The sequence below is a fragment of the Haliaeetus albicilla genome, chromosome 11 (assembly GCF_947461875.1).
Source record: "Haliaeetus albicilla chromosome 11, bHalAlb1.1, whole genome shotgun sequence".
In the NCBI taxonomy this organism is placed as follows: Eukaryota; Metazoa; Chordata; class Aves; order Accipitriformes; family Accipitridae; genus Haliaeetus; species Haliaeetus albicilla.
The window spans coordinates 35395044-35422804 of NC_091493.1; the positions used below are offsets into that span (position 1 = coordinate 35395044).

Here is a 27761-nt window from a genome sequence, read left to right on the forward strand (position 1 = left end):
GAAAGGGCCGGGCCGCCGCGGGGGAAGGGACGTGGCCGGGGTGCAGCCATGGCGGCGGCGAAGCCTGGGGCTGCCGGCGGCACCACCAACTTGCTCTTCTCTTCCTCCGCTACCGAGTTCAACTTCACCGTGCCCTTCATCCCGGTCAGCCAGGCTCCGGCTATACCGCCGGGCCCCGCTCTCCTGGCAGCCGGTAGGGAGGCCGGCGGGGGGGGGGTTGCTGAGGGGCCGCTGTGAGGGAAGCGGGAGGGCGCGGCGGGGTTGGGCGGGAGCCCGGCGGGACTGTGCCCTCCGCGCCGCTGGATAACGGGCTGTGGGCTCGGTGGGAGACCCGAGGAACCGAGCCGGGGCCTGCCGAGGGGTGCCGCGGGCCTGGTCGGCGTCTGGGCCCGCTACGCGTCGGTTGGACCCTAATCTTCTCTCCGTAGGGCTCGCTGAGCTGGCTGTCACTGCTAGCTGCCGGGCGTTAATGCTCCAGGAGAGACAAGCTGCTCGAGATGTGTGCGCTCCGCTTTCCTGCCTGTGCTCAAGTGTTTGGGCTTTAGTTCTGGGTCTAAGGAGAAGGGATGATTGTCGTGTTTTCAGTTCATTGATGAGCATATTTGTTTCAGCAGTTCACAGCTGTCAGTACTTCCATTCAGGGATGTACTTAGTGTTTTCGCTCTTTTTAAGCTCCTCTGCCACGTTATCTTCTATTTTCCCTGTGTGAAAATAGCATGTTAAGCAGGCACCTTAAATGGCCTTGTTAACTTAACCGTGGTTTTAATACTCTGTCCTTCTAAAGCCTTAATGGTGTTCCAAACACATGCATCTGCAACTTAAAATCTGACGCTCAAATAGTTTCAGATAAAGGAACGGATTTTTCTGGAAATGCGTTCAGTCTGAGATTTAAGCTTTAAGTATTAGAAATACAACTAGAAATCAGATAATTTTAAATTTTACTGCGTCAGCACATGTTGAGTCCAAAATCCAAGACTTGATTTCGATGCTGTTGTATCTTAGCTAAAATAAGTGTTAATATAGCTGGAAATCAGTGGAGTACATCTCTGTGGATTTAAGAAAATGTTTGCCAAGTATGGCTTTGAGACATTTTTTTTATATCAGCTACAATTTTTTGGGTGGGAGGGTTAGAAGCATTAGAGTATTATTCCTACTTACTTGAGGTATCTAGGTAGGTGATATATTTACTACTTCCATTGTGCAATCTTTATAGTTTTTCTTTCTTGCAAATATATGTTGTTTTTCATTTTTTAAAAAAAGTAGTTTTTAAGTGCTAGTCTTGCCAGTAGTTCTGCACAGATGACTGTCATGTGGCAATTTCCTGAAGATTCTGAAGCTAGCCAAGGAGAAAATCTGATGGGATTTCATTAATGCGGTGAATCATATGCTCTCCATCTCACTTAAAATTTGATGGGATGAAGATTCATAGTTTTGCAGCTGCAGTGAACTTCAGTGCTGGAGGTTGTGCCACAATCCGTGTCCGTCCGAGTAAGGCCTGTGTCCTGTTAAATGTTCTATTTCAGTGGTCCATTGCGCTCACTGTTTGTCCAGCCAGGTGTCACAGGGATCTGGCTGTGTAGAGCAGTTTGCATCTTGAATCATAGTTTGAAGCAGGAAAAAACAAGCTCTTGAGTTTGTATTTTAAATTGTGTAAACTGTAGTAAGGATTGATCTCAGGAATTGTTTGACATCTGACAGCCAACATTAGGAAGCTGTGTGCAGTCATAAAATTCTTGTATTTCCAAGAGCGAGTAATAAGTGTTTTGTGCTTTGCAGTTTGATGATAGAAGATACATTCTCTGGCTCAGGTGTGGGTGAAGTAACTGATATACTTACTGTAGATAGAGAGGAGTGTTCCCAATAAGGAAGTGGACTAATGTCACTTGTGGTTGTCAGGTGACAATCTGTGAATGGCAAGGATCCATGTTATATATGGAGGGATATACAGGAGGTTGTCACACAGTCACTGTTGAAGAAAGACTGTTTTGTATATGGGAAGAATGCTGCCCTTGTATGTCAAAGCTGTACACTCACAGGAAATTTTTAAATTTGTATGAAGTGCTACTTTTTCTGCTAGTCCGGGCTTATGTTCCAACATAGTTTTTGCAGAATTAGAAAAAGGCAAAGTAGAAAGTAATGTACTGTGTTGGAAAATGTGTGTGTGTGTACATATATACACACACGTATAAGTATAATTTTTGTTTTGGCAGAACTTCTTCAACCTCATTTTGCAAGGAAAGGTACAGTTAGACTAAATCTCTGAAACCTAGTTGAAATTGGAGAAGAGTAGCTGTTCTGTGAATGGGCATTTGGTAAAGGCCTTGAAAACTCTTCAGCACGTTGCTACATGTTTATCGTGATCTGACATGGTGAGGTGAATTGCCTCTGCTACCAGTTACTTGGAAAGCTGAGAATTAACAGCGTGGTGTACAGTATGCTCCTCTCTATTCCACAATGGTTATGAAATGTGAAAGGAAGAAGAATTTTATTGTTTAGAAGTTGAGACCGCTTATTTAATATAAATGGCTAGTCTGCTTGTAGTTCAGAGATAAGCCATAGGCCTGACTTCATAGTGGTTGTTGCTTATAAATGGTTTTAGTATCCTCCACATGATGGTTCACACATGTAGATTTTGCATTTTGTTCCTCAAAGCGGGATAAAATGCTATAGGTGAAAGTAAGAGAAATTGATAAATGCAGGTGATGCCTCAAACAGACATCATCTGAAAAGACTACTAATAAAAGATGGTTAAAATAGTCCATTTTAGTCATGGCAGCTGCTTCTTTTATGATTAATTAATTAGAACAGCAGCTTCCTAGGGAGGCTTCTCTGTGGATTCCCCTGTGCTCCCTTGATACTCTATATTACAGTTATGTTGGCTGTGGATAAAGACATTTGTTATTGGCTGCTTGTAGCTGCAGAGATGCTTGGTCTCTCTCTTTGGCTAGGGATTGAGTAGCAGAGAAGCGATGATAGCTCTGTGGTTTCTTCCCCATAGCCCGGGGATTATTTGATTGCCAGAGCAGATGACAACGCTCTTATGACTTCTGCAGATTGCATTGGCTGCTTGCAAGGTGCTGTTCCTTCAGGAGGCAGGCAGTAATGCTAAGACCATCACAGGTTTAACTGAGCTTGCTGTGAGACCTGTGATAATGTCAAGCCACTTTTTTTTCCACTTGTTAGTAGGTCGCTGCGAAGCAGAAAACTGTGATTGACCAGAACCTGGTTTATGTATTTTCTCACTGCGAAAGGGCAGTCATTGTCTTGCACCTTTTTAAGCCCTCTCCTACAATTACGCAGAATGGGGACTTAATTTTCTGCACCAGAGATTTAGCTCTTGTGCCAGTCTAGAGTAGGATTTTTAGAGAGAACTGGAATAAGTCCTGCTCATCAAATGACTTGGAGCGATGACTTATGGCCACCTTGCAAGTAAAATGAGAAACCTTGCGGGGGCTCTGCTGAAGGAGCAGGTGAGAATGCATTGGTTAACCAATCGGTTTGGCCTATTTGAGAATGTCCTTAAGCTCTACTTTTGAATTTGATCTTGGAAGTCTAAAAATCAGAGCGTAAAGTCCTATGCTTAGTAACTGTTTTCATGGTGAAAGAAAATGAACCAAGGCTGCTCTTGCATTTGGTAGGCATAAGGGAAATTGCTTCCAGGGCACTAATATCCCTTCCAGGGATCTTTGCCTAGTTGACTTGGGAAGGTCCTGACTTCAGTCATACTTTGGTCTCTTATTTCAGATTTTTAATTTTTGTTGCTTTCTCTGTGTACACCAAGTAACTTTTATGGTCCATTTAAATGTTCTTGAAGACATGATATCTTTTGTTTGACTTTATGATGTGTTTAATCGTCAAGGATGTGTAAGGTTTGTAATCTTTTTGGCTTTATGGGGGCCAACAGAGTTTTGGTAACTAACTGGTTTGAACCTCTCACAATATCTCTAGTGATCTTTTTGTTTTTGCAGATGATTCTGCAGATGTTGGTGAAGAGGACAGCTTCTTGGGTCAGACTTCTGCCAGCCCCAATCCACCACAGACTTTCAACTATTTCTCTCAAGTACCTAGTAGCAGTGATCCATTTGGAAGTATTGGGCAGCCACCCTTAACAACTGTTGCACCACCTGTTGGAGCACCAGCCTTCTCCAGGCCTCCACCTTCACTTCCACTTGTGCCTGGGTCACAGGATGGGCAAAATGCCTTTTCACCGCATATTCCTAAGTCACAGTCCTCTTACAGTGCACCACCTACTTCACAGGTGGGAATCACAGCTTATCAGACTCCTCAGCAGAGCTGTCCCCCGCCTGCAAATGCGTCTACTCTTCCCCAAGGAACATCTCAGCAGGGATATAACCCTTATCGGCACACCACCCTGAGCAGCAGAGCCAACCCGTACCTTACTCCGCCGCAGCTGCAACAGAGTCACGTACCTGCTCACCCACCATCCTCTGTACCACCTGTCCAGATGTATCAGACACCTCCAGGGTCATTGACACAGGTATATAATTCATTCCTGATGTCCTGCTACCAGAACAAGATAATTTAAGTCACTGTCCTCTTTGAACTGCATGTTTTATCTTCTGAAGATTTTTCTTTCCCCACCCCAAAAAACTCCAGAAAAAGTCTTGAACTATTTCTGATAGCAAAATCTTTTCACTAGAGCTAGACTGCAACTGTTGCTTTAGGAAAACTTCCCGATCTTTGAAGTGAGTGTACCCTGAGGCTGTAGCTACGTGAGTCCCTGGTGTCAGAAACAAAGCCAGGTTGTGAAGTTCTGTTGCTCTTTTCTGTCTGAGTTTGCTGCCATTTCAGCTGTGTTGCTGCATTGTTTGTGCCTCTGCTGTAAATCGGGTCATTCAGCCATTTGCAAGATACGGGCTAAAAAACTCTTTTCAAGCTGGTTTTGCTGGTGAAGCCAGCACTTTTTGAAATTATGATCTAAGTCACGTAAATTGTGAGCAAACCCTTTGAAACACATCGGTTGAGGATTTTATGTGATATAAAGCATTAATCTCCATTCTTCTTTTACCTTCACAAAAGCCTTATTTTAATAATGTGAATGGGTTAGTAATAACCTGACAAGTTTTCCTTAAAAACAACAAAAATTGTTTTTATTTTGCCCGAGCTATTGCTATATTGCTGCTATTGTGAATAAAGAATAGAAAGATTATATAATGACAAAAAACATAGCAAAAGCAGTACAACCTAAACAGTCTGGAGTTTTAGATTGAAGAATTTCAGAACTTCTGTTTGCTTGATTTTATATATTGTGCAATATATTAGTTTTTTTTTTCTTTAAGTCTATCAACCAAAGCAGTTGCTACTGCTGACATCACTTGCTTTTAGTTGTGCTAACTGGGATCTTTGTACAATTTGTATGAAATCAGCTTTATGTAGGCTATAGTCCCTTTCAAAATCAGTTACTTTTCTTGCATCACTGAGGCTGCATTTGAGTTTGAAATCTGCCTGTCCTGATCACTTTGCAGGAAGAGAGCTATTTCTGAAGCGGTCACTTGTTAAAATTGACAAATCTTTATGCAAAAATGTGATTATGTATAAATGAATAATGAGAAGAGTGCATTTTAATTTTCATGTCAGATTTGGTGGCTGTAAGAAATAAGCTCAGCCTGAGTTTTGAAAATTTAAGAGAATGTTTTAAGTCTTACTGGTTTTAGGTAATCAAGGTGATAGACCATAACAGTTTTTAACAGTATTTGTGGGAATGAAATTCACATCCTTTCTCAATTTGAAAAGTTGTAAGTTTTCAAAAACATGATAAAGCAGACAACTTGTCTATAACATTTTTATAATGAAAGATAATGTTCTTGGGGAGGAAAAAATGTTAGAAATAAAGGGTCAGAGTGTTCTCTCTATAGCAAAGTATAGATCAGTTCTGTAAAAACTATGTGAGATTGAGGTGATGAGCCCATATGTATTTTCAGTTTCCACAGTCTCAGTCACAGCTCCAAGCTCCCAGGCCTGCAGGTCCACTGGTCCAGGCACCTCCTGTTTTGCTGCAGAACCAATATGAGCCCGTTCAGCCACACTGGTTCTACTGTAAGGAGGTGGAGGACAAGCAAATATGGATGCCATTCAGCATTCTGGATTCTGCAAAACTAGAGGAAGTCTATAATTCCGGTAAGTCGTATCTTACTCAGAGGTGAACAGAAGGACTAGAAGGAAGATGTTAGAGTAATGCCACTCACGTGTGAGAGAGTGATATGACAGTAATAAGTAATGTTAATACACATCTCGAAGATGTATTTTGTGCTACTTGATTTATTCACTTACGTTATCTGTTGCTTCGTGCTGTCAGTGTTAAGATGTATATCCCTAGTGAATATTGCATTTTCACATAGAGTTCCTAGTTACCCATGTCTTGGTTTGCCTTTTTGTTAAACTCTGTCAGCTCTGGAGTAAGTATTCATATTTGGGAGTTGCTCAAAGGTTGTTTTTTTTTGTGGTGTACAGAGCATATAGAAGTGTTTTAGGAGCAACACAATGGTTGCCCGATATTACGAAGCTTCTCTTCCAAGGTATAGCTATCTGTCTTAATGGCCTTAATTCATCACAGAAGTGATTGGGGCTGGGGCGAGAGAGAAAAAAGATTGTATGTGTTAGTATTGTAACCGAGTGTGACTTTGTGTCATAGTCCAGCCTGATCCTGAGAGTGTGGTTCTGAGCACTGACGGGGGACGCTATGATGTATACCTGTATGACAGAATGAGGAAAGCTGTTTACTGGGAAGAAGAGCCTTCTGAAGTGAGACGATGCATGTGGTTTTATAAGGGAGACAAGGATAGCCGGTTTATTCCTTACACTGAGGATTTTAGTGATAAGCTAGAGGTTAGTATTACCTTTATATAAACTTCACGAAGAACTTGATAGTTCTTTGTATTTATGACCTTAGAAATACTACTTTGTGTTTCATGAAAATGATTTCCAGAATGCACTTTCTAGAATGTAAGTAAGCAAATTCTGGAAAGGGGAGTGGCTAGAAGGCCACGTTGCTCATGCATAGGTCCTGCACCATTGTGACCTAAAATCAGCTTGTGTAGTGCTTCATGTGACGCTTTTGTATAAATAAAGTTATGTAAATTATAACTTTAACATTGCAGATGATGCACAAGGCCAAAAAATAGTTCGTCCGAGAAGGCATACTGATTTTGTGTAACTTGTTTACTGTTTCAGGCAGAATATAAAAGGGCTGTAACGACAAATCAATGGCATCGGCGGCTTGAATTCCCAAATGGGGAGACAATTGTTATGCATAATCCCAAGGTAATAGACTTTGGCAATTGGTTCTCACAGAATTCATTAGGGGTGAATGAGCAGATGGATGGAAGCATAAATTGAACGCAGTCTTAGTCTTGCTTGATTGTTTTGGATATGTGTGTATTAAAGATGATAAAGTTTATAGAACACTGAACTGCTCCTTGCTTCAATATGCTGTCACATGATTAAAAGACAATGCTTTCTGAAACCTAAGAAGAATAAGGGTTTGCATAGTAAATATTTCAACTAAGCATAACTGGCTGCAAACAGGAGGCAATTTGAATTAGTTTAACCTCAGACAGTCTGTACCAAATGGAAAGTAATTTAAACTAAGAGCTTTCATGTGGAGAAGAGCATTAATCTAACTATAAGGTAATTAGTTTGTGTATCTAAGCCATGAGAACTCTTCCACTGCAACTATTTTTGGGCTATGAGAATGTACAGCAAAAAAAGCTATAGAAGTTCTTCCAAATACTCTGCTAACAGTTTCATGTGATTAAAACATGGACTTTAGCCTTATTGACCACCGCTGTTGACTGTTCACTTATCACACATGCAGTAATTAATAAATAAAATAATCCAAGGGCCAGAAAGGATCACAGTTGCTCCTACTTTAAGCACTTATTAATGCTGGTTAAGGAGTTCTGTCCAGTAAAAACCTGGAGAAGGAGTGCTTAAACCACTTGGTGTTGTAAATATGAGTTCAGACTATACTGAATCAGTGTAAGTCTTATAAACAGCTGTGCTACTGAATTCCTCACTTTCTAGGGTTTCTGGGCTACTTTCAGTGTTGTTATCCTTCCCTGAAAAGCACTGCACTTTTTTCTTTCTTTTTTCTCCCCCCCCCAGGATAGAGTAACTGTAAGTAGGGGTAGTGTTCAGTATCCTCACATAAACAGTTATCTGCTAAGGAAGAGTGGATACTGGGGTCTAGGAAAGAGGAGCTTGAATAATGCTTGTCTAAGGAGTTAAAATTGTTAAGAATCACTGAGCAGGCCAGCTTCTTCAACTAGTGGTTACTTTTGTTTAAGTCATCTGGTTGCTTTTCACACTAATGAGAATTACCTGTGTAAGTTTAGAGTCTAGTTCTAGTGAAGCTGTCACTGCTACAAGGAATAGCCCTAGGGTTTTCTAAGGCTTTTTTTTGCATATGTGCTAACTGAAGAAAACAGTTGAGTCTCAGATGCAAGGTAAAGCAATCAAACAAAAAGTGTGTTAAACCATGCAATGCTTTCAGACTAACAATATGAATCATAAGGTTTTGTGTTTGTAATTGGACAATGTATTTTTTTCAGGTCATAGTTCAGTTCCAACCTTCTGCCACACCAGATGAATGGGGCACCACTCAAGATGGTCAGGCAAGACCCAGGGTAGTAAAACGTGGAATTGATGATGACCATGATGAAATTCCTGATGGTATGTGATTACTGTATGTGGGTCTGCAGCTTGAGCGGTTGGTTCGGTTCTGTGCAAAAGTTGGACAATAGTGGCTGAAGTGGCAATGCACTGTTCATGCCTAGAATCTAAAGATTAAAGTTACTCCTTTCAAGCAGCTTAGATTAAGAAGTTATCTGGTTTGGGTTTTTTTTAATCAAAGGAGTGCTGCGGGCTATGTTATGTCCTGAACTGTGTTATGTAATAGGCTTTATAAAGCAAGTACATCTTAAAGTTGCTTGACTCTAAATGTCACCACTGCAGTACATATTGGTACTCTGAATTTTTTCTTTTCTTTTTCTACAGGAGAAATGTCCCAAATTGACCATCTGGTATTTATGGTTCATGGCATAGGTCCTGTATGTGACTTGAGATTTAGAAGCATTGTTGAGTGTGGTAAGTTTTTGCTTGTTTAATGAGCAGTTGTATTCTTAACTGTTTAATTGTGGGTCTCTATATCTCTCGTTCAGATAAGCATGCCTTTAAAAAAAAAAGTCTCTAATGTTAAGAAGTTCAATTTCTGGTAGAATTTTTTCCTGATTATTTTCCAAAAGCAGAATCCGTGTTTTGTCAGACTTATGGCTTTAACTGGTCTTAATATTAGACCTCAGTATTAGACTTGCAGAATGGTTTGGGTTTCGGGGTGTGTGGGATGTGGTTTTTTTTTTGTGGTGTGGATGTATGTGTTTGCTTTGTGTGGCTTGTGTTTGTGGTGGTGTTTGTGTGGGTGTTTTTTTGTTTGCGCTTTTTTTTTTTTTTTTTTTTTTACTACACTCTAGTACAACTGAGGAAATTAGGGTGGCCATGTCTGGTCATGGAGTAAAAATGCATTCATTACGAGATGAATAGAACCTTGCTAGAAAATCCACTTTAAAAAAAAAATAAAATACATTTTCTTATAGTTAGAGGAGTAATACTTGAGAAGATTTTTCCACTTCGCAGTTTCCTTCATTTATAATTGACTATGTCTGAAGTTGGAGGGCAAAAAAAGAATATTTGTAATTGTGTGCTACATGAGTACTGCTACTGTCAGATTTTCATTACTCTTCTTCTCTACAGTTGATGATTTTAGGACTGTTTCTCTGAAGTTGTTGCAGACTCACTTTAAGAAATCTTTAGAGGAACATAAAGTGAGCAGGGTGGAATTTCTCCCAGTTCACTGGCATAGTTCTCTGCATGGAGATGCAACAGGTGTAGACAGGTGAGTATATTGTTTAATGTTGAGAACATACAAGCTGCATCTTACAGTTTTTGTAAAGTGGATAAAAAGAGAAGTTAATATGCTCTTTAAGCTAGATGAATAAATGTGTGACTGTGTTACAAAAGAAAATCGCAGTTTTTGTTAACATTTTGATGAGGAGTATAGGGAAAGCTGGAAAGGCATGTGGAGTATTTTTCTCTTGTTTATTTTCATGACATTGAGTGACAGGATACGTGTACACACACAGTTTTTCAGTACTGCATTTTCATGAAAGTGGCTAATGCATTGATACATGACGATGAGTGAGTGTGTAGAGATAGCGATCCTAAGTATGAGGTGGTGAGCATGATGTATTGCCCAGCAACAGCTGTGTACAATTTAGAGTGGGGAGTTTTCTCACCTGTACCTTCCTGCAGTCTGATTGAGTCTCACCCTAGATGTCAGTGTCCTCTTTCTGAGGAAGGCATTGAGCCCTCTGTCCAGTTCTGAAGTAGTACCTGAATTATCATTACGCAGTTGAGCTAAGATTTTTTTTTTTTTTTTTTAAAAAACAAAGTATCTATGTTTGGGTAGGAGAGTTACATCATTTCAAAATCACTTCCTGGTGCCTATCCCTTTGCTATTGCTTGACATTTCAAGCTGTTTTCTCTTGCTCAAAGATAGGGAAGTAGAAATTGCGAGGGTAGCAACCTGTACCATTTAGAGTGCAGGCTGGTGTTCTCCTGACTGTTCTAGCTCAGTCAAGTCATATTGCTTTCCTAGAGTCTTAGTCTTTTATTCACACTTGAACACTGCATTATCATGAAGGATCCTTATTCTGTTAATCAAACCAGGCAACACTAACTAAGGCAGTCTCAGTTCTCTAGCAAATCCATTGCAGCTGTCTTAACTCCAGGCAGGCAGATGGTGATGTGAAGTTTCTTCTTCAAAAAGAGTATTATGTTGCCTGTTACTTGAATTTCACCTTCAATTTTTATACGCGAGTTCTTTTTCTCTTCCACTTTGACCAATCTGCTCACAAAACTTCCCTGTTACTGTATGAGAGCAGTGTTGGAACAAAGAAGAGATTATTTCAGACATCCCTTCAGCCTGGAGAGAAAAAGGGGAGCTGTGTCTTTCTCAAATTTGTACAATCAGCAGATAGCACTAACGTATGAATATGCAATGAGGTCAGAAGGCTGTATTTTTTTTTTAAATGTGTGTAGAAACCATATCTGTAGTGTTTACATTGCAGTTCTACTACCTGTCATTTCAAAACTTATCAAAGTTCTTATCTGCATTTCTTCAAAGGCATTCATGCTTCTAATGATTTTGTGTTACTAGGAACATAAAAAAAATCACTTTGCCGAGCATTGGACGCCTGCGCCACTTCACCAATGAAACACTCCTTGACATACTGTTTTACAACAGCCCCACCTACTGTCAGACGATTGTGGATAAAGTAGGGATGGAAATGAATCGTTTGTATGCACTTTTCATGAGTCGCAACCCAGACTTCAAAGGAGGAGTCTCTGTGGCTGGGCACAGCCTAGGTACTTATTGAAGGGACTGATTTGGGATAAAACCAACATTCCTACACTAAGGCAAATGGAACCTTCATTAAGCGTGAGGCTAAAATTAGCTGATAGGGCATGGTTGTCTTTCAGAATATGGCTGACTAAAAGTCAAACGCCTCTCAATAACTAAATATATAAAGCTTTGAGAGAAGGTTAGTACTTCATGGATGCGTACATTTCCCTGCCCCACTCAGCCCCCACTTTAGTTTCCTTCGTGAAGACTTAGTGTCTAATTTGTGTTTAAAAGTTGACAGGTTATCTGGTGTCTTGTTAGGTGGGTAAATTCTGTGTCTCAGAACCCCCACTTAGTAAAAATAAGATAATTTTTTGGAACATAGAATTAGTGTTAGAACGACATATGGCATACTGGTTTGGGCTGGAACTTTTCCTCCAGTTTGGCAAGCAGTCTAAGATGGTTAAGGAAAGATAGTTTAATTGTGGCAACTACGTAAAGCACGAACCAGGGGGGAGGCTGGGGGGAAAGGTTTGCTTTTTGCTGAGAATGATCCTGTTCGATTTAATATGTGGGTATGTTAGTTTTAATTCAGCCATCTTTTTTGATCAGTCTGTACATTGCTATTACTATTGCATATAAATCATGCTTGGGATTTAGGGATAGGAAAATCTGACATTTTTCCCAAGGCAACTTTAATTCCTGTTTCCAGGTTCCTTAATTCTATTTGACATACTGTCTAACCAGAAGGACTTGGCTTCATCAGTAAATACTGGACCATTCACTGGTGTTAATGGGACTGTAAAGGATGTGGCTGTTCATGATAAACAGGTAATTTGCATGCTAGTCTTTCCAGGAAAATAGATATGATATTTTCAGCAACTTTTTCTTAAGTTTTCAGAATTTATTAGCTGAAACATGGTTGTGGGTTCTGATAGTACATTTTAACATGTTAATGGAAACATGCAGTTTTGTAAATATTGTCAGTTCTCAGGACAAACTATTCACATCTCTCTCAAGTTCCAAATAGGCCAGTAATGGGATTTGATCATGAACATCAGCTTTGACCCTTGTGGACACGTAACTTGAGTCTTAACAATATCTGAATGATGGGGGAGATGCATAAGAGGGAAAGAATCTACCTGTGTTCAGGCTTGAAACAGTTACCAGTTGTTTGACAAGTAAAAGGAAATATTTCTGAGTGTTGGAAAGCTTTTGCTTTTCTTAGTAATTTTTAAGTATGTATTTCGCTGGTCTATTATTAGTGGAAAATATCCTGCTTTACTAAGAATGGGCGTAAATTTACAAAGCTTAAGTGATAATGTTTTTATGAAAAAGTAGTTAAACTTTTTTTTACTTGCTGCATATTGGTTTTTCACTGTTAGATGATGTGATTCCATTTCTGTGCTGTTTTGTTAAGATGACTGAAGATACCAGTTCCTTGGGCTCCTCAATTGCTACTTCTGGTGATGACCTTTGTGAGCCTGAAGTAGATGATGATGTTCCTACTTTGCAGAAGACTCTGGAAATGCTTAGTTTATCAGACTATGCAAGCACATTTGAAAAGGAGCGAATTGACATGGAGTCTCTGGTATAATAATGTTGACTTGATTTATGGGCTTTGCCCAGGGTATGTTTGGGGGTGGGGTTGTGTGTTTTTTTTTTTCTTTTTTTTTCTTTGAGTTTAGTGTACCATGAGGCATGAAAGCAGTTGCAAAGTAAGGTAATTAACATTTAGTCTTCATGTCATGCATGTGACTATTTTTCTTGGTGTGGTGTATCCCCCCTAATTATGTTAAGGCGCTTTGTATCATGTCTTTAATTTTTTGTAATTTCTTTAGCTTTATAAAATGTCTTATCTAATTCATAAGTCATTGCCAATAAGAAATTATATATATTACTAGAAAAGATACTTTATATCTTTGATGTGTGTTTGATTTTTTTTTTTTTTTAAGCTCATGTGTACAATTGATGACCTGAAGGAAATGGGGATACCTCTTGGACCAAGAAAGAAAATAGCTAATTTTGTAAAAGACAGAGCAGCCAAGCAGGTAAATACATTTTTCAGGAATGAAATAAAAAGTCGTTAAGCAAATGTAACTGACTTCCTTACTGTGGAGTAACTTCTATTCTTTAAAACACTTGTTAACATCATGGATTTATTAAAGGAGTTTTGACAACTGTGAAATAAACCTTTTTCCTGATTTTGAAACTTTTCTCAAAAGGAACAAAAGAAAACAGTAGCAGAAAAGAAAGCAGTGCTGGCTGCCACACTGCAAACTCAAGAAGATGCCCAGAAAGCAAAAGAGGCTTCTGTCTCCCCTTCAGAGTCTGGTCAGCTACCCCCAAAGAGGAAGCTTCCTGTTGGTGCATCCGTTTCATCTGTGAACATTGACTATGAGTATTTTGAAGTTGGAACTGGCCAGGTGAGACTACCTAGATTTAAATGATTCATTTGGAAGTATGCTGTCCTTTTGCTTGGTTTTGTTTCTTTTAATGTTGGTGACTTTGTGCTACTCCCCTTGATGTACAAAAGTTATGTTTATGTAGAACTTTACCCTTTGGCAGGAGGGAGGGCTGGGAGAGTGGGTTAGATTACGGAAAAGCAAAACTTATTGTAACAAGGATACTACTACAATTCATTTTTTCTTTCAGCAGTGAGTGAGCTTTAAACATGGTTCTGTTCCAGAAGCAGAACTGTGTGAATGACATAATATTGAATGGTTCTGTGGCTTTACAGTTAACACGGTAGCCTAAATTGATCCATTTATGCTGATATATTTAAGTTTTACCTCAAACTTAACTTAAAAACCAACCTCGAAGACTTCCTGTTTTAAATATATTTTTTAAATTTTTTTCATGCTTTTGAATTTTTTCTTTAAAAATAATTTAAATATTATACTTTTAATATGTACTGGTACTATGGTATTAGTATGGAAGAGGGCAATGTAGCTGAAGCTTCCTGGAAGTACTGTGAGCATGTGGTTGATTTCATACAGAACTTATTTTTCCTTCCTAGCTAAGCATTATATTAACTAGCTGGCAGTTCTGAGAGGTTTTATATCTGATTTCTGTCTGTTAGGTTTCTGTGGTTTACAGTGCATTGGACTTTGAACCAGATATTTTCTTTGCTCTCGGTTCTCCTATTGGTGTGTTCCTTACTGTGAGAGGTGTGGAGAAGATTGATGAAAACTACAGACTTCCTACCTGCAAGGGATTCTTCAATATCTATCATCCAGTGAGTAAGCAGTACTTCTGAGATTTGATTTTAGTTGATGCAGATGACAACAATGCAGAATACTAGGTTTAACCTCTAAGCATTACACCTCTCGTTCCCCTACGTACATTTCCCAAAACACCCTTTTTAAAAAAATGACCCAACTGAAATACATATTCCAAATATTTGTGGTCTTTACTGCAAAAGTGAAGTAGAGCTGGCTATAGATTCCATACCTAGCATTCTAGGTATGGGTTGGCTTGATAATATTTGTTCTGTTCATTTTCAGAGCTTAAAGGATTTTTTTTTTTCATTAATTTCAAGCCACTCTTGCAGATTTTTATGAAGTGTTTGTATTTGAGCCGTTTACAGGACTTCTCTGAGTTTCCAGTTTAGATTCTGGGAAATTTAGAAGTCCTTAGAGGTTTTGCAGCACATGCAGCACATTTGTCCTCTTCTGTCCCATCTTGCTTAACAATTAAAGAGTGATGTGTTGGTAGAGATCATCAGAGTGCAAGAAAATTTTGCTGCTCTTTCAGTGTTGTGTTTCCTCTTTAGAATCTCTGTCTGTAGGGGAACAAGACCTAATTAGTAAATGGTCATGAACTGAGTTTCTGTTCAGAAGTGGTTCTCTATTAATCATAAATAGGGTTTTTTTTTTTACTGAAATATGATAATTAGAATAATTTCTACGATAACTAAATGTTGACGTGTTGTTTCTTAACAGCTTGATCCAGTAGCTTACAGGTTAGAACCAATGATCACTGAAGACGTGGATTTAAAACCAGTTCTCATTCCACATCATAAAGGCAGAAAAAGGCTTCACCTGGGTAAAAAGAAAATTTACTTCATATATGGATCTCATGCCTAATTTACTCATCTGATGCATTAGAATACTGTAAAATTTCAAGAGACTAGTGAATGTTCCTGGATGTCTGACTCCATGTTTTTCCTAAACATCAGAGGGGATTCCTCCCAGCCCCATAAGTTGGGCATTCACAATTGCATTCAGATGTAATAATAGTAATTCCTCGAGATTTGAGCTTCTGATTACCAAAGTTCCATTTTAAAATCGCTGTACATTGCTTGTTCACCTTAATTTCTAAGATGATGTGAAACAGAAACTAAATTTACTTTTTTTTTTTACCTTGTCCCTAATGACCACCATGAAGTGTTTAACCAGTGTTTGTTCAGTATTGGAAACATTGCGTAAAAAGGTGGTTCCATAGCCATTGGTGGGCAGGGACTGGATTTTGTTGCTCACAAGTACACATCAAATTGAGGTGCTATACTTAAATTTTGCATACCTAATAAGGAAAGTCAGTTTTGCTGTACAGTTGACAATATTACTGTTGTACAAGTTCACAGAGCCCTCCTGAAAGCCTGTCTTCAGGCACTTGGATGGAGAAATTCTGCAGCATCTATACTTTAGAAGGGTACATTAGAGAAGGAGTCTGCTTTTCTAGACTAGACAAGGTACTTGTTAAGGAATGTTTAGGTTACAACTCTCAAAAAGTGTATATAGTAAAGGAGAAAAATATGGTCTGTTGCTCTTCACTGGTTTTTCTTTGATGTAGGTGAATGTTCCATGGAACAGTTGTGAGGCCTGATCTAACAGACTGCTGTGATTCTAACCAGTTATTGTGAAGAGCTCTCCTTCATTCAGTTTCCCACCAGTATTGAATGGCAGCTTGGTTACTGGTGACACAGTTACTAAACTATAGCAGAATTACAGGCTAGAGTTGTCCAGGAGTGCTTCTCCAAATTCACTACTGCTGCAAGAGACATTGGCAGCTCTTCTGGTCTCTTCTGCTGTGCTGGAATTTGAAACTAGTCTCTCTCTACTTTTCCTTTAGTGTAGGATGTTAGGAGTGGTTGTGGACGGTGTTGGTGTTGAGGGATTGGCTGGTGTAGCTATTTTTGTGGACCCTTCTGGATTTGGAGGCTGTTGGAGTGTTTCCTGTGCTAGTAGGTTTTAACTCTGACCCATTCAGTGAGAAACCAATTGTGTATTAATTGCATTTCACCTAATCTTTTTGAATGGAATAGAGAAACAAGAAACACACACAAGTGACATAGCAAGCCTGTTTCTCCTAATAATTGGGATGTTTGTTGAACAGGGTTTCATCATTCTGGTTTTAGTTTATAATTTTAATTCCTTCTACTGTGGTGATTTTTTTTTTTCTTTTTTACTTTTACTTTTTCTTAGAGTTGAAAGACTCTCTCTCTCGTATGGGATCTGATCTGAAACAGGGTTTTATTAGCTCTTTGAAGAGTGCATGGCAGACCCTTAATGAATTTGCACGTGCTCATACATCTTCAACTCAGCTACAAGCAGAACTGGAGAAAGTAGCTAACCAGATTAAAGAGGAAGAAGAAAAGCAAGTGGTAGAAGGTATGTGGACACATTATTGTTTTTCTTATAACTTATTGATCTCAAGTTAGTAGAAACTTGAGTATCCTAGTGATTGCTTGCTATTGATTTTCCTGACCCTATTAAAGAGGCCTCTGTGCTAGATGCCAGGTACCCACCAAAGCCGCTCTATCATTCCCATCCTCAGCTGGACAGGGGAGAGAAAATACAATGAAAGACTTGTGGGTTGAGATAAGGACAGGGAGAGATCACTTGGCAGTTACAGTGACAGGCAAAACAGACTCAGCTTGGGGAAAATTATTTTAATTTTATTACCAATCAAATCAGAGTAGGATAATGAGAAAATAAAACCCAAATTTTAAAACACCTTCCCCACACCCCTCCCTTCTTCCTGGGCTTAACTTTACTCCTGAATTCTCTACCTCCTTCCATCCAGCGGTGCAGGGGGATGGGGAGTGGGGTTGGGGTCAGTTCATCACGCATTGTCTCTGCCGCTCCTTCCTCCTCATGGGGAGGACTCCTCACACTCTTCCCCTGCTCAGCGTGGGATCCCTCCCACGGTAGACAGTCCTCCACGAACTTCTCCAACGTGGGCCCTTCCCATGGGCTGCAGTTCTTCACAAACTGCTCCAGCATGGGTCCCTCCCACGGCGTGCAGTCCTTCAGGAGTACACTGCTCCAGCGTGGGTCCCCCACAGGGTCACAAGTCCTGCCAGCAAACCTGCTCCAGCATGGGCTCCTCTCTCCACGGGGTCACAGGTCCTGCCAGGACCCTGCTCCGGCACGGGCTTCCCACGGGGTCCTAGCCTCCTTTGGGCATCCCCCTGCTCCGGCGTGGGGTCCTCCCTGGGCTGCAGGTGGAGATCTGCTCCCCCGTGGACCTCCCTGGGCTGCAGGGGGACAGCCTGCCTCACCGTGGTCTTCCCCATGGGCTGCAGGGGAATCTCTGCTCCGGCGCCTGGAGCACCTCCTCCCCCTCCTGCACTGACCTGGGGGTCTGCAGGGCTGGGGCTCTTACATCTTCTCACTCCTCTCTCCAGCTGCAATTGCTGCTGCACAGTTGTTCCCCCCTGCCACCCCCTTCCTACATCTGTTCTCCCAGAGGCACTACCTCCATCACTGATGGGCTCAGCCTTGGCCAGCGGCGGGTCCATCTTGGAGCCGGCTGGCATTGGCTCTGTCAGACATATGGACATAGTGGAAGCTTCCAGCAGCTTCTCACAGCAGCCACCCTTGTAGCCCCCCCACTACCAAAACCTTGCCACGCAAGCCCAATACAGGAGTATTAATGTTAAATGTAAGATCTACTGCTGAATTTTTTTGCCTTTTAGGAAAGGAAAAGATAAGAGCTTTTACTGAAGGATATTTTAGGCTTGAGTTTGTATAACCTTTCAACTTTCTGTTGGAAGGGCAGGTTTTTAAATCCGTTGTGTTTTCTTTCCTTTCAGGGTAAATTAATACAAATAAATATTTGTGAGATTTATTCTCTTCATCAGTGTTCTGCTGAGTTTTTGGGATGAGCTAAGAAGCATTTAAGTATGTACTCTTAACGGAATAAAATGCTGTTGAGGAAAATGAACTTATTGGATATAAACACTACCCCAGTGATACCAAGGGCAGGCTTCCCGGTTGTGAATTATCCGTCAGTACTTAGTAATGCTGTCTTTGTCTATTCTTACAAAGACGAAACATTCCTCCTGGTTTAAATTGAGGATAGTGATTGACTCTATGCAAGGGGGATGTAAAAATATATTATTTCAGGTTATTTGCATGTGGAGTGACTGGATATGTCAATGTATAAACAGTGGGGTTTGTTTTTCAAATCGCTTAGCTGCTACTTTGTGAGCTGTTCTTCAAACAAGCTCTGTTTAAACTGTTATGAAAGAAATAAGCCTATAGTTCCAGTAACCTTTCCAAATTATGCAGTGGTGTGCTAGTCAGTTGAGGCTGTTATTATTGTCTTATCGCAAGCACTTGGAAATTATAGCAGGGAAAACAGGTGATATTTCTTGATTATAGTCAAGCAGGCTGTGCTTGAAGATAGTTTAAATCTTAAACTCTTTAATTTTAGCTGAAAAGATCACTGAAAGTCCAGAACCTCCAAAAGATGAAGATTTTTTAGTGAAGGTTGGAATGCTAAATGGAGGACGTCGTATTGATTATGTTCTACAAGAAAAACCAATAGAAAGCTTCAACGAATACCTTTTTGCTTTACAGAGTCATTTGTGCTACTGGTAAGAGGAAATACTTGTGATTCTATAGATACTGCTTTTCTGATATAACCATGTATCTTTAAATGTTGGTAATGACTTGCCTACCATTTATCTTACTCCTATTGTCTGTTATTTACCTATGACCAATATCATAATAGCTAGAGCCATGTTTCCTGTCTTGAGCATTTTATAATGAAAACTCAGGTGATGTCTGTCAAAAATCATGCCCTAGGGTTCCACTTCAAGTACAGTTTGACAAAAATAACTGGGTTTATATACACAGATCTATTTTTCAGGCTACTGCTGATTTGAGAAGTTAAAACGTTGCAAAAGGACTGACCAATTATAAAGCTACCAGAATAGGAGTGGTTCTAGTGGTTGATATGTATGCATGTGACTTAAGAGACCTGAGTTTTCTGGGTCTTTGTAATCTTTGAAATGTTTGGAAAAGATGACTGCCAAGTTGGATATGAGGTCCTCATCACTTAATTCTGAAATGGCCTCTTGTTTGGAAAGATACTGCCTTCCCACACAGGCATACTGTAAAGATAAATTTGTTATACTCTGGATGCTCAAGTGTTATATAATTGAGACAGTTTGAGTATTAAGTAAACACTATATATGATTCTCCAGGAGTGTCAGTCTCAAGGTGTTGCACCTAGATGTCACCCTTAGCTAATCTCATTTCAAAATAAAACTCTGCGTTAGCACAAAGTAAACAAATCTATCATCCTATTTACAATGAAGACGTTGCATACCGTTCTTATGAACTTTGACACTCAAAATGCACACCTTTAGCTACAATCATTTTCAAAACAAGGAAAGCTCTATGAGCATTTTGACAGCTGTAGTTTTTCAAATAAAACTGTTCATGAAGGAATTGTATTAGACTACAATATGTATTAAAACTTTTATTACCTCTTCATGTTGGAATGAAATTGCTGGGGATTAACAAAAAAAAAGGAAGAAAAAAGGCATAGTGGAATTTCCTGTAAACTTGGATGGTTATGATTTACCACTTGTGTACAGTGGTTGCTCATATATAGAACAATTCATAGAACAAGAAGCAGAGTTTGATGTCATTGTGTAGTCAGAGCTGCAGTACTCCATTGCCTTATCTGGATTTGGTTTCAATTTTTTTAAGTGCTTACATGTTTCAAATGGAGAAAGATATAACTCCATTTATAGGAATGTCATGACTGGGGCTGGACAGACCAGGCAGGGGTAGTGGTGAGTTTGGAATTCCCTTGGGCTAAATTAAGGTAAAACAACACCACACGATCAGTTGAACGTTTTATTCATGGCAGAAGCAGCCTGAACTTGAGAGGTGTAACCGTAGGTGACGGGGTCTCTCACAACGGGAACTGGCATGAAATTACCTCAGTAAACCATGTAACCTGGGGTAACCATATACATCAATTCAGGGAAGAAAGAGATCCCTCCCGTTGGGTCAGGAGGTTCAGAGCAGAGCCCCTTGCTTTCTAGACTCCTCAGAGAGGAGCCCGGGGTGGCTGGATCCACTCCTAATCCCAGACTTGGTCAACGGTTTTGTGTCCAAAGGGATGAAGAGTAGGGAGTATGAAAAAGGAGAGAGAAAGAGAGAGGAAGAGGAAAAGAAAAGAGAAAGATTTCACCATTCCTGGGTCCAGCATTGCTCTAGTCATCCAAGGAGTCCAGTTCTGGTGGGCACACGTGCATGGGGTTTCAGTTTGTGTCCTTTTATTATCTCCTTGCCCCTCCTTTGGGCGGGCACTCAAACTCATTAGGCTAATTAGGTGTCCTGTGGGGTTTGTGTGGGTTGCTTGGGAGTAACTTCTTCCCTGCAAGCATGACCATCGTTTGATCTTTGGCCATGCATGATGAGCTGCCCTGTTCAGCGCATCCGAACACAGAGCTCCCGCAGGCCTTCCCAGTCCTGTTGCTGATGTCCTCTGCTGACCTGTGCTGATCGGCTTCTTTTCACCTGGGCTAGTTGTTATGCAGTGTTTGTTGTTATGCAGAACTTGCCCCACCATAATGTTTGAGACATTAAATCTTTCAGTCTCTCACAAGGAATAGTAGGTAACCATTGACCTGTTGCATTTGCCCTTATGAGTTCTCTTTTTTTGGTGTGTTATTGTATACATTTTATTATTGTCATAAAATTAAGCACACGTGAATATGCACAAGGTGTGGAATAGTAGAGCAAGGGATGCGTAAACTGTATTTGGCGACATGACAACACACCTTTATATGGAATAGACAAGCTTGGATGTCAGTTGCTGAGCTGTGCAAAATGCTGTTGGTGAGGGAGGAGTGACTCGCCTCTTGGTTTGAGTTTAGCAGGTGCCAGACAAGCAGTGCTCTACACTATTTTTGAAGGTTTTGATTTTCAATAGCTAATAATTTTTAGAAGCAGGCATTTTTCCAGGGGTTAAAATAAGGAATTGAAAGCATTACTGACTTTAATAAGATCCTTCAGGTATCACTGACATTGTCAAAGATCAGTACCTGCCAGAGGAGGGATTATCAAGGCTGCAGTGCTGATATGTGCCAGCACTGTTGAGCATTGAGCTCTGGCAGGGCTCCCCGAGCAGTTGGTGACCCGGTGGTGGCAGTGCTGTTTCGTGAGTAGAGATGAAGGAACGGGGAGTTCTTTTCTACAAGGCGGCAGCTGATCATTGCCAGGTTTTTAAAAACTTGCTACCCGTAGTCTTTTTTGTCATTCAAGTAAGGAAGATAAGCACGATAATTACTGACCCAAATATGAGAGCGTGGGGGGTAGGATGGGTTTGTTTTTTGGTTTTTTTTTTTTTGGAGGGGGGTGGTGGGGAAAGCCTTAAATGAAATGCTCTGCATGTGAGAGAGAACAGAGCTTCTGTGTTGATCCTTCTGCTTTCTTTTTTGCTTGCTCATTTAATAGCAGAGACCATCAAGAAATGTGGTTACTATCTCTGTACTCAGTTGTGGAAAATATCTGTAGTCCCTTAGCTTGCACATTTAGCTCTGTACTGGTGTTCTGTAAATGATGGTCCTCACATTTGGAGGATCACAGTTGGACCGTCTAAATCTTCTTTACTGTCTCCCTGTGTCATTTCTTTTAAAAAGCACAGGAAGCTACCCTTATCTAACAACTCTTGCAGCTTTGGAACTTTGTTAAAATGTGCCTGTTTAACTTTGTTATTTTTTTGCAGCGATTCTTACTCTTTTATATTGGTATTGTTTATGTGTGTTTAAATAACATTTTATAGATGAGTAAGAAGATTTAAGTCTGTCCCTGTTAAATTTAAATTCAGATAGCCTGAAGCTTTGATTTTTAAAAGAGGAGGGAAAACAGCAACTTGGAAACATGGCACTTGATTTATATTAATCTTTAAATTATTTGAGAACTTCCTTACTTTTTAGCAGTAAGGAAGAGAGGAAGACTATGGGTATTTCACATAGTCTATTTACAAGAAAGTGCCAGCCAGTTAGGAGAGAAGAATTAAAATATTGCTGATAGAACTGGCAAGGCTGAGTTTTGAGTTTTGGGCTAATAGATGCAGTGGAGCAAGTAAAGGAAGACAGCCTTGACAAGTAGAATGTATTCTTAGTGGAATATATTCAGGAGCCCATTGCAGACAAAAAGTGATAGATTATTTGAGGATATTTAAGCCAAATGAGTAACATCAAAGAAGTGGATAGAGAAGGGCCTTTCAAGTTGCAGCATAGTAAGTTAGGGGGAACAGAATGGGGGAAAACGCAGTAGAAAAAGGTAAATGCATAGGCTAGGGCTGATAGAAATAAGGCAAAACTGTTGAAGAATTGTAGCTTGAAGGAAGTTGGTAGAGGTAGCATCATGTTCCCGAAAGGTAAGTGCTAGGGCAATAGTTTGGGCAAACTTTTTAAAGAGCTGGAATGGGATGAAGTGTGGCTTACAAGAATTAGAACATGGACTGTACTAAAATAATGCATTTACATTCTTCATAGGGGATCTGAAGACACTGCCTTGCTGTTTCTCAAAGAAATATACAGGACTATGAATATCAATCCTGAGCAGCCACAGCACTGATGTATGGAAACATGAATTTGTAAGTTTGTTTTAATATAACTTATGTACTCATATGAAATTCAGCTGCAACTTAGATGTCTTTACTTTCTCTTTTCCTCTGAAGTTTAAATTATGAAGCGGGCAGCTGCAAAGTGTCATTTTGATTGCAAAAACAATTTCCAGACTTAAATGCAGGGAAAGTCTTCAAGTTCTTCCCCGCTTTGCTCCCCAAAGATATCTGATGTTAGAGTTTCTGGTACGGGATAATAATTGCCAGTACAAATATGTGAAAAAATATGATCTCTCTTTATTATGTTTCTCCCCCAGTTCAGTTGTTCAATGAATGTTCAAGTACAGGAAAACTTGGTGATATTGGATATGATGAAACTTCATTTACAGTGCAGTAGATCAAAGACGACGAGCAGTGTTCCACTGTTGCAATGTCCATATTGTTGTATTGGTTGACCAATTGTGCACATGTATGCCAGGGAAGAAGTTGCTTGTCTCCTAAGAAGGTGTTAAACATTAATATTGATAAATTACTGAATGAGACCTCTCTATATGCCAGTATTTTATTATCTTTGTATAGCTTAAGAATTTCAGTACAAGTGAAATGATATAGCATAGAAGTTGGTTCACTTTGAAAAGAAGTTAAATACACAATATAATTAAGTATCTTAGGTCTGAAATACACTTGCAGGTATTTTTATTTTAAGATGTGTGTTTCCTGGCTGAGGATCTGTGTTTTATGAGTTTGCATCACTGGGTGTTGTAGAATAGACTATATTCTCTTTTGAGAGGCAAGGAAGAAGAAATATGCACCTTACCTTTTTGGAATTGTATGACAAGATAGTTTCTGAATATATTTCTCAATTTTTTCAGAAAAACTGATAATGTCAAGATACATAAATACCCAGTATGAAGAGAAATACTTGACATTTCAGAGAATATTCTAGATAGCTTTAACTGGTGCCATACAGTTTTAGTAGTCTTTTGTAACAGAATGCTTCTGATGGTCAGTTGATAGCATCTTTTTTTAAAATGAAATGTCATAGCTGATCAAATGCATTTTTTTAAAGCATGGCCAAATAATAGGAAAAAGGCACTGTTTGGCTGCACAGCTCTGACAGTGGTGTATTAGTTATCACAATGGCTTATGCAGAGTCTCAGGTCACAGCTGCAGAATTTTTTCTCTGCTTTTATTTCTTTATGACTGCTTAGGCTGAAATCACATGAAGCTTATTGCTACAGAAATAACTTTCATTCTCATTGGTGGGGGTTAGGGGTGGGATGTGATAATTTATCACCACAAAGCTAGTGGGTTTGTTCCTTAGCTTTGGCATACACTGGTATAATTGTATTTTTCATTGAGAACTACACAGTCGGAGGACCGTTTAGCAGGATGTCATGCAACAAAGCATAGTTAAGGAAATCTGTGTGATTGTAATACCATCAGGAATTGCTCAGAACTTCTCTCACCACTTGCTTGACTGAACAGTGCTTGAGATGGGGATTCAAATCCCGGAGGCTTAAATGGGAGGTCAGTTAAGGCCCACTGGGATGCAGTTAATGACAAGTGGTATCTTGGGAAGGCTGCCCACTAGAAGACCAGGATCTTTTTTACATGAGAAGAAATATGTCTACATATGCTGTCTAAAATAATATCGCATAAGTCTTGCAGTAGGGAAAAGGAAAATTCTCCCCCAGTGTTAGACAGTAGTCAGATAGGGTTGGCATGTTTTTTCTTTTTGTTTTTTTCTTTTAAGACCTTCAAATGTGAAGGGCGGCAGTGTGAAAGTAATGGATTATCCAGCAGTGCCTATGACAGCAACATCCATTTACCTATCTAGAAGTAGATTATCTGAAGAAACAGCCTCTCTCTTTGTGGGCTGCTCAAGGGAAAGAGTAAATGCCAAAGGTAGCTCTGGGCTCTCTCTTCATATTTTTCATGTTAATTGATTTGAACGCTGAGACCTGACCGCTTTCCTGCTTTGATGCGCAGAGCTACCTCTTGCTGTCCAGTTTAATTTCATGGTGTCTGCTGTCAGCAGGGGGAAAGAGACAGATCTACTAGCCTGCTTGCCTTTCCTCAGGAATGTTGATGTTTATGGTGCTGTTGGCCAGTACAGGTCCCTTTAACTTCTTGGGGACACTGGTAATTTTGGAGCAGATAAAATTTAGCAGAGGCAAGCTAAGGGAGGAGCTGGATGTTTGGTTTTATCTCTGGTCTGAATTAGCTGATTGTTTTCTTTCAGGGAGATGGAAGGAGTTGGTCAAACAATGTTGTTAAAAGTAGAAGAGGGCTAAGGTGGCCACTGTGCTTCATCATATGGAGGATGAATTTTGAAAGCAAAGAGGGTCATTGATGCACAGCATCTAATGTATAGCATAGCTGTGTAGTGTTCTGTCTTGGGAGGTTTTTCTTGACATCTGCTGGTAACTTACTCTTAACTAAGTCAAGTCAGCAGCGTGAACTATCTTAGCTAAAATTACATATGAGAAGAATTCGTTGCACTTAAAATTGGTGACTAGCTACCAATATCTGTTTGCTTCTACTCACTGATAAAATAGTAAAAATGGTATTAAAACCTCTTGAGTTCTACTTTTATTTGGTATGAGTGACTTGATTTAGCTCTTCTAGATCATCTTAAAGCTGTTCTTTGTGAAACAGTAATACAGGGTTTCATGTAAACAATGTAAAGAAGTGCTTGGGACAACTTTAACACATAAATTGGAAATTTAATTTCCTGTATCTATTTTGGTAACTTGCTTGAAAGGAAACTGAAAACGCTAAGATGTTTTAAATGACTCTTGCAAATGAGAATTTTGTCCTTCTTTAGTAAAGCATAGCCACCACTAGCATCTTGATCTTTTTATTAGATTCACAGGAGTATATTTCACTGTGTTGGCTAGAAGATTTGTTCAAGTCGCTATACACTGTCTATACATTATTCTTATTTTTACAGCTCTTTTTAGGGGGCTGTAGTGTGAGAGGAGAATGCACCAGCATATTAAAACTTGGATGTATAAACTGTTGCATCTTTATTTCTATCTCTATTTAGAGTAGGATAATTTATTACCATAAGTTAAAGAATCTAGTAGCTAATTAAAATGTATAGTGAATGACATCCTATGAGCAGTTGTGGGCTCTTTCTGCTTGTAATTGTAATTACCAATTTGTGTCCACAAGAAGTATATTTCAGGAGCTTATTGTATTAAAAAAATGATAAAAAATGTGTATGGATTTTTAGATCTTTTTGAGTCCTCTTGAAATTGAATGTTGGCATATTTAATTATATTAGTACTACTACAGGAATAGGAAACTTGATATATTTCATATTTCCCATATGTACATGTTCTGTTTTCTCTGCACAGCCATACCTGTTGCTCCGACAGACCTGGTGAAAAATGCTTTGAAGAACGCCTAGTATTTTCATAGTTACAGATGACAGGATAAGCGTCAGACTTTTTTCTGCTGGTCCAGAACTTGCTCAGATTCTACCTTCTTGTGTCACTTCAAGCAAGCTTAAATTTTGAGATGATCAGCACTGTCATTCAAGAGATGGATGGAATGGCACAATTTTGATCTTAAATCTGTTTAATTGTACAGTTGCCAAGTATAAAGTGATCGTCGAAGAAGGGTTTTTTTTGGCATGCAAATCATTACTTCTCTCCTTCAGCTATCCTGTCTCAGCTGGCTGTCAAACATGCTTTGCCCATCAAGGCAGCATGTCCTTATTAAAAAGGACTTGTTGAGAAACAGCAATAATCTGCTTTTCTTGACATGTTTGTTGGTCCACCTTTTAAAAATAAAATGTGAACTGTAGTTATAACCATCTTTAATACAGATTACATAAAACAGTTCATATTTACTAAAAATTAGCAATCAGAATCATTTTCTTACTATTGTAAGTGTGATGGAGATTATTTTATAAAGACCTTTTTAAGCCTCTGTTAAGAGTTTTATTGTGGGTTTTTTTTAAGTAAAAATGAACCTTTGACTTTGAAAATGTTAGAAGTTTGTTACAGCTAGTTCAGTGTTCACATGTCCTGAAATGAAGAACAATTTATAATAACATGTTGGTCTGGTAATTAAGGTCACTTTAGTGAAACTAGGCTGCAGTTGAGAACTGAAATACTTAACCTTGACCTTGCAGTTTAGTATCTCAAAACAGTCAAAGTACATAGAGGAATCTGAAGCTTATGAGTACTAGCGAAGAAACTAGGTCCAGACCTACGATCCAGACTCCATTTTCATGTAATGAAGTTGAGATGAGTTGGGTAGTATGAAATCCTTTGAATTCATGCCTCTGAATACTGAGCTTCTGTAGCTTTCCTCTGGCTTCAACTTACATGCAAATTGTGGCTTTTCTTAATATTAGTGACTTAACCTTACTACTGAGTATTTGCCTCTGTTATTGCAGTAAATGAATTTTGAAATGCAGTATGTTTTTTTTTCTTGGTATATGTAAAATACACATTATTGTGTATATATTTGAGTTATTATAATTAAAAATACCTTATTTCCA

At 39.4% G+C, this 27761-nt stretch overlaps 1 protein-coding gene across 1 annotated transcript; it reads left to right on the forward strand.

Annotated features, from left to right (window-relative positions):
* On the forward strand, positions 1–27761 carry SEC23IP (SEC23 interacting protein). Its single transcript, XM_069797107.1, has 19 exons — positions 1–193; positions 3969–4498; positions 5943–6138; positions 6653–6846; positions 7192–7281; positions 8571–8691; positions 9016–9105; positions 9769–9910; positions 11234–11442; positions 12132–12250; positions 12840–13010; positions 13375–13470; positions 13645–13845; positions 14502–14657; positions 15364–15466; positions 16846–17031; positions 19082–19244; positions 23172–23272; positions 26608–27761. The coding sequence occupies exons 1-18, from the start codon at positions 49–51 to the stop codon at positions 23251–23253; spliced, it is 2994 nt and encodes a 997-aa protein (XP_069653208.1). The 5' UTR covers positions 1–48; the 3' UTR covers positions 23254–23272; positions 26608–27761.

Bases quoted from the DNA above. Each gene is read 5' to 3' on its own strand.
- SEC23IP (XM_069797107.1), top strand. From the start codon at position 49: ATGGCGGCGGCGAAGCCTGGGGCTGCCGGCGGCACCACCAACTTGCTC. The intron at 8,692-9,015 runs GTATGTGATTAC...CTTTTTCTACAG, and splicing joins CCATGATGAAATTCCTGATG to GAGAAATGTCCCAAATTGAC. The intron at 9,911-11,233 runs GTGAGTATATTG...TTGTGTTACTAG, and splicing joins GATGCAACAGGTGTAGACAG to GAACATAAAAAAAATCACTT.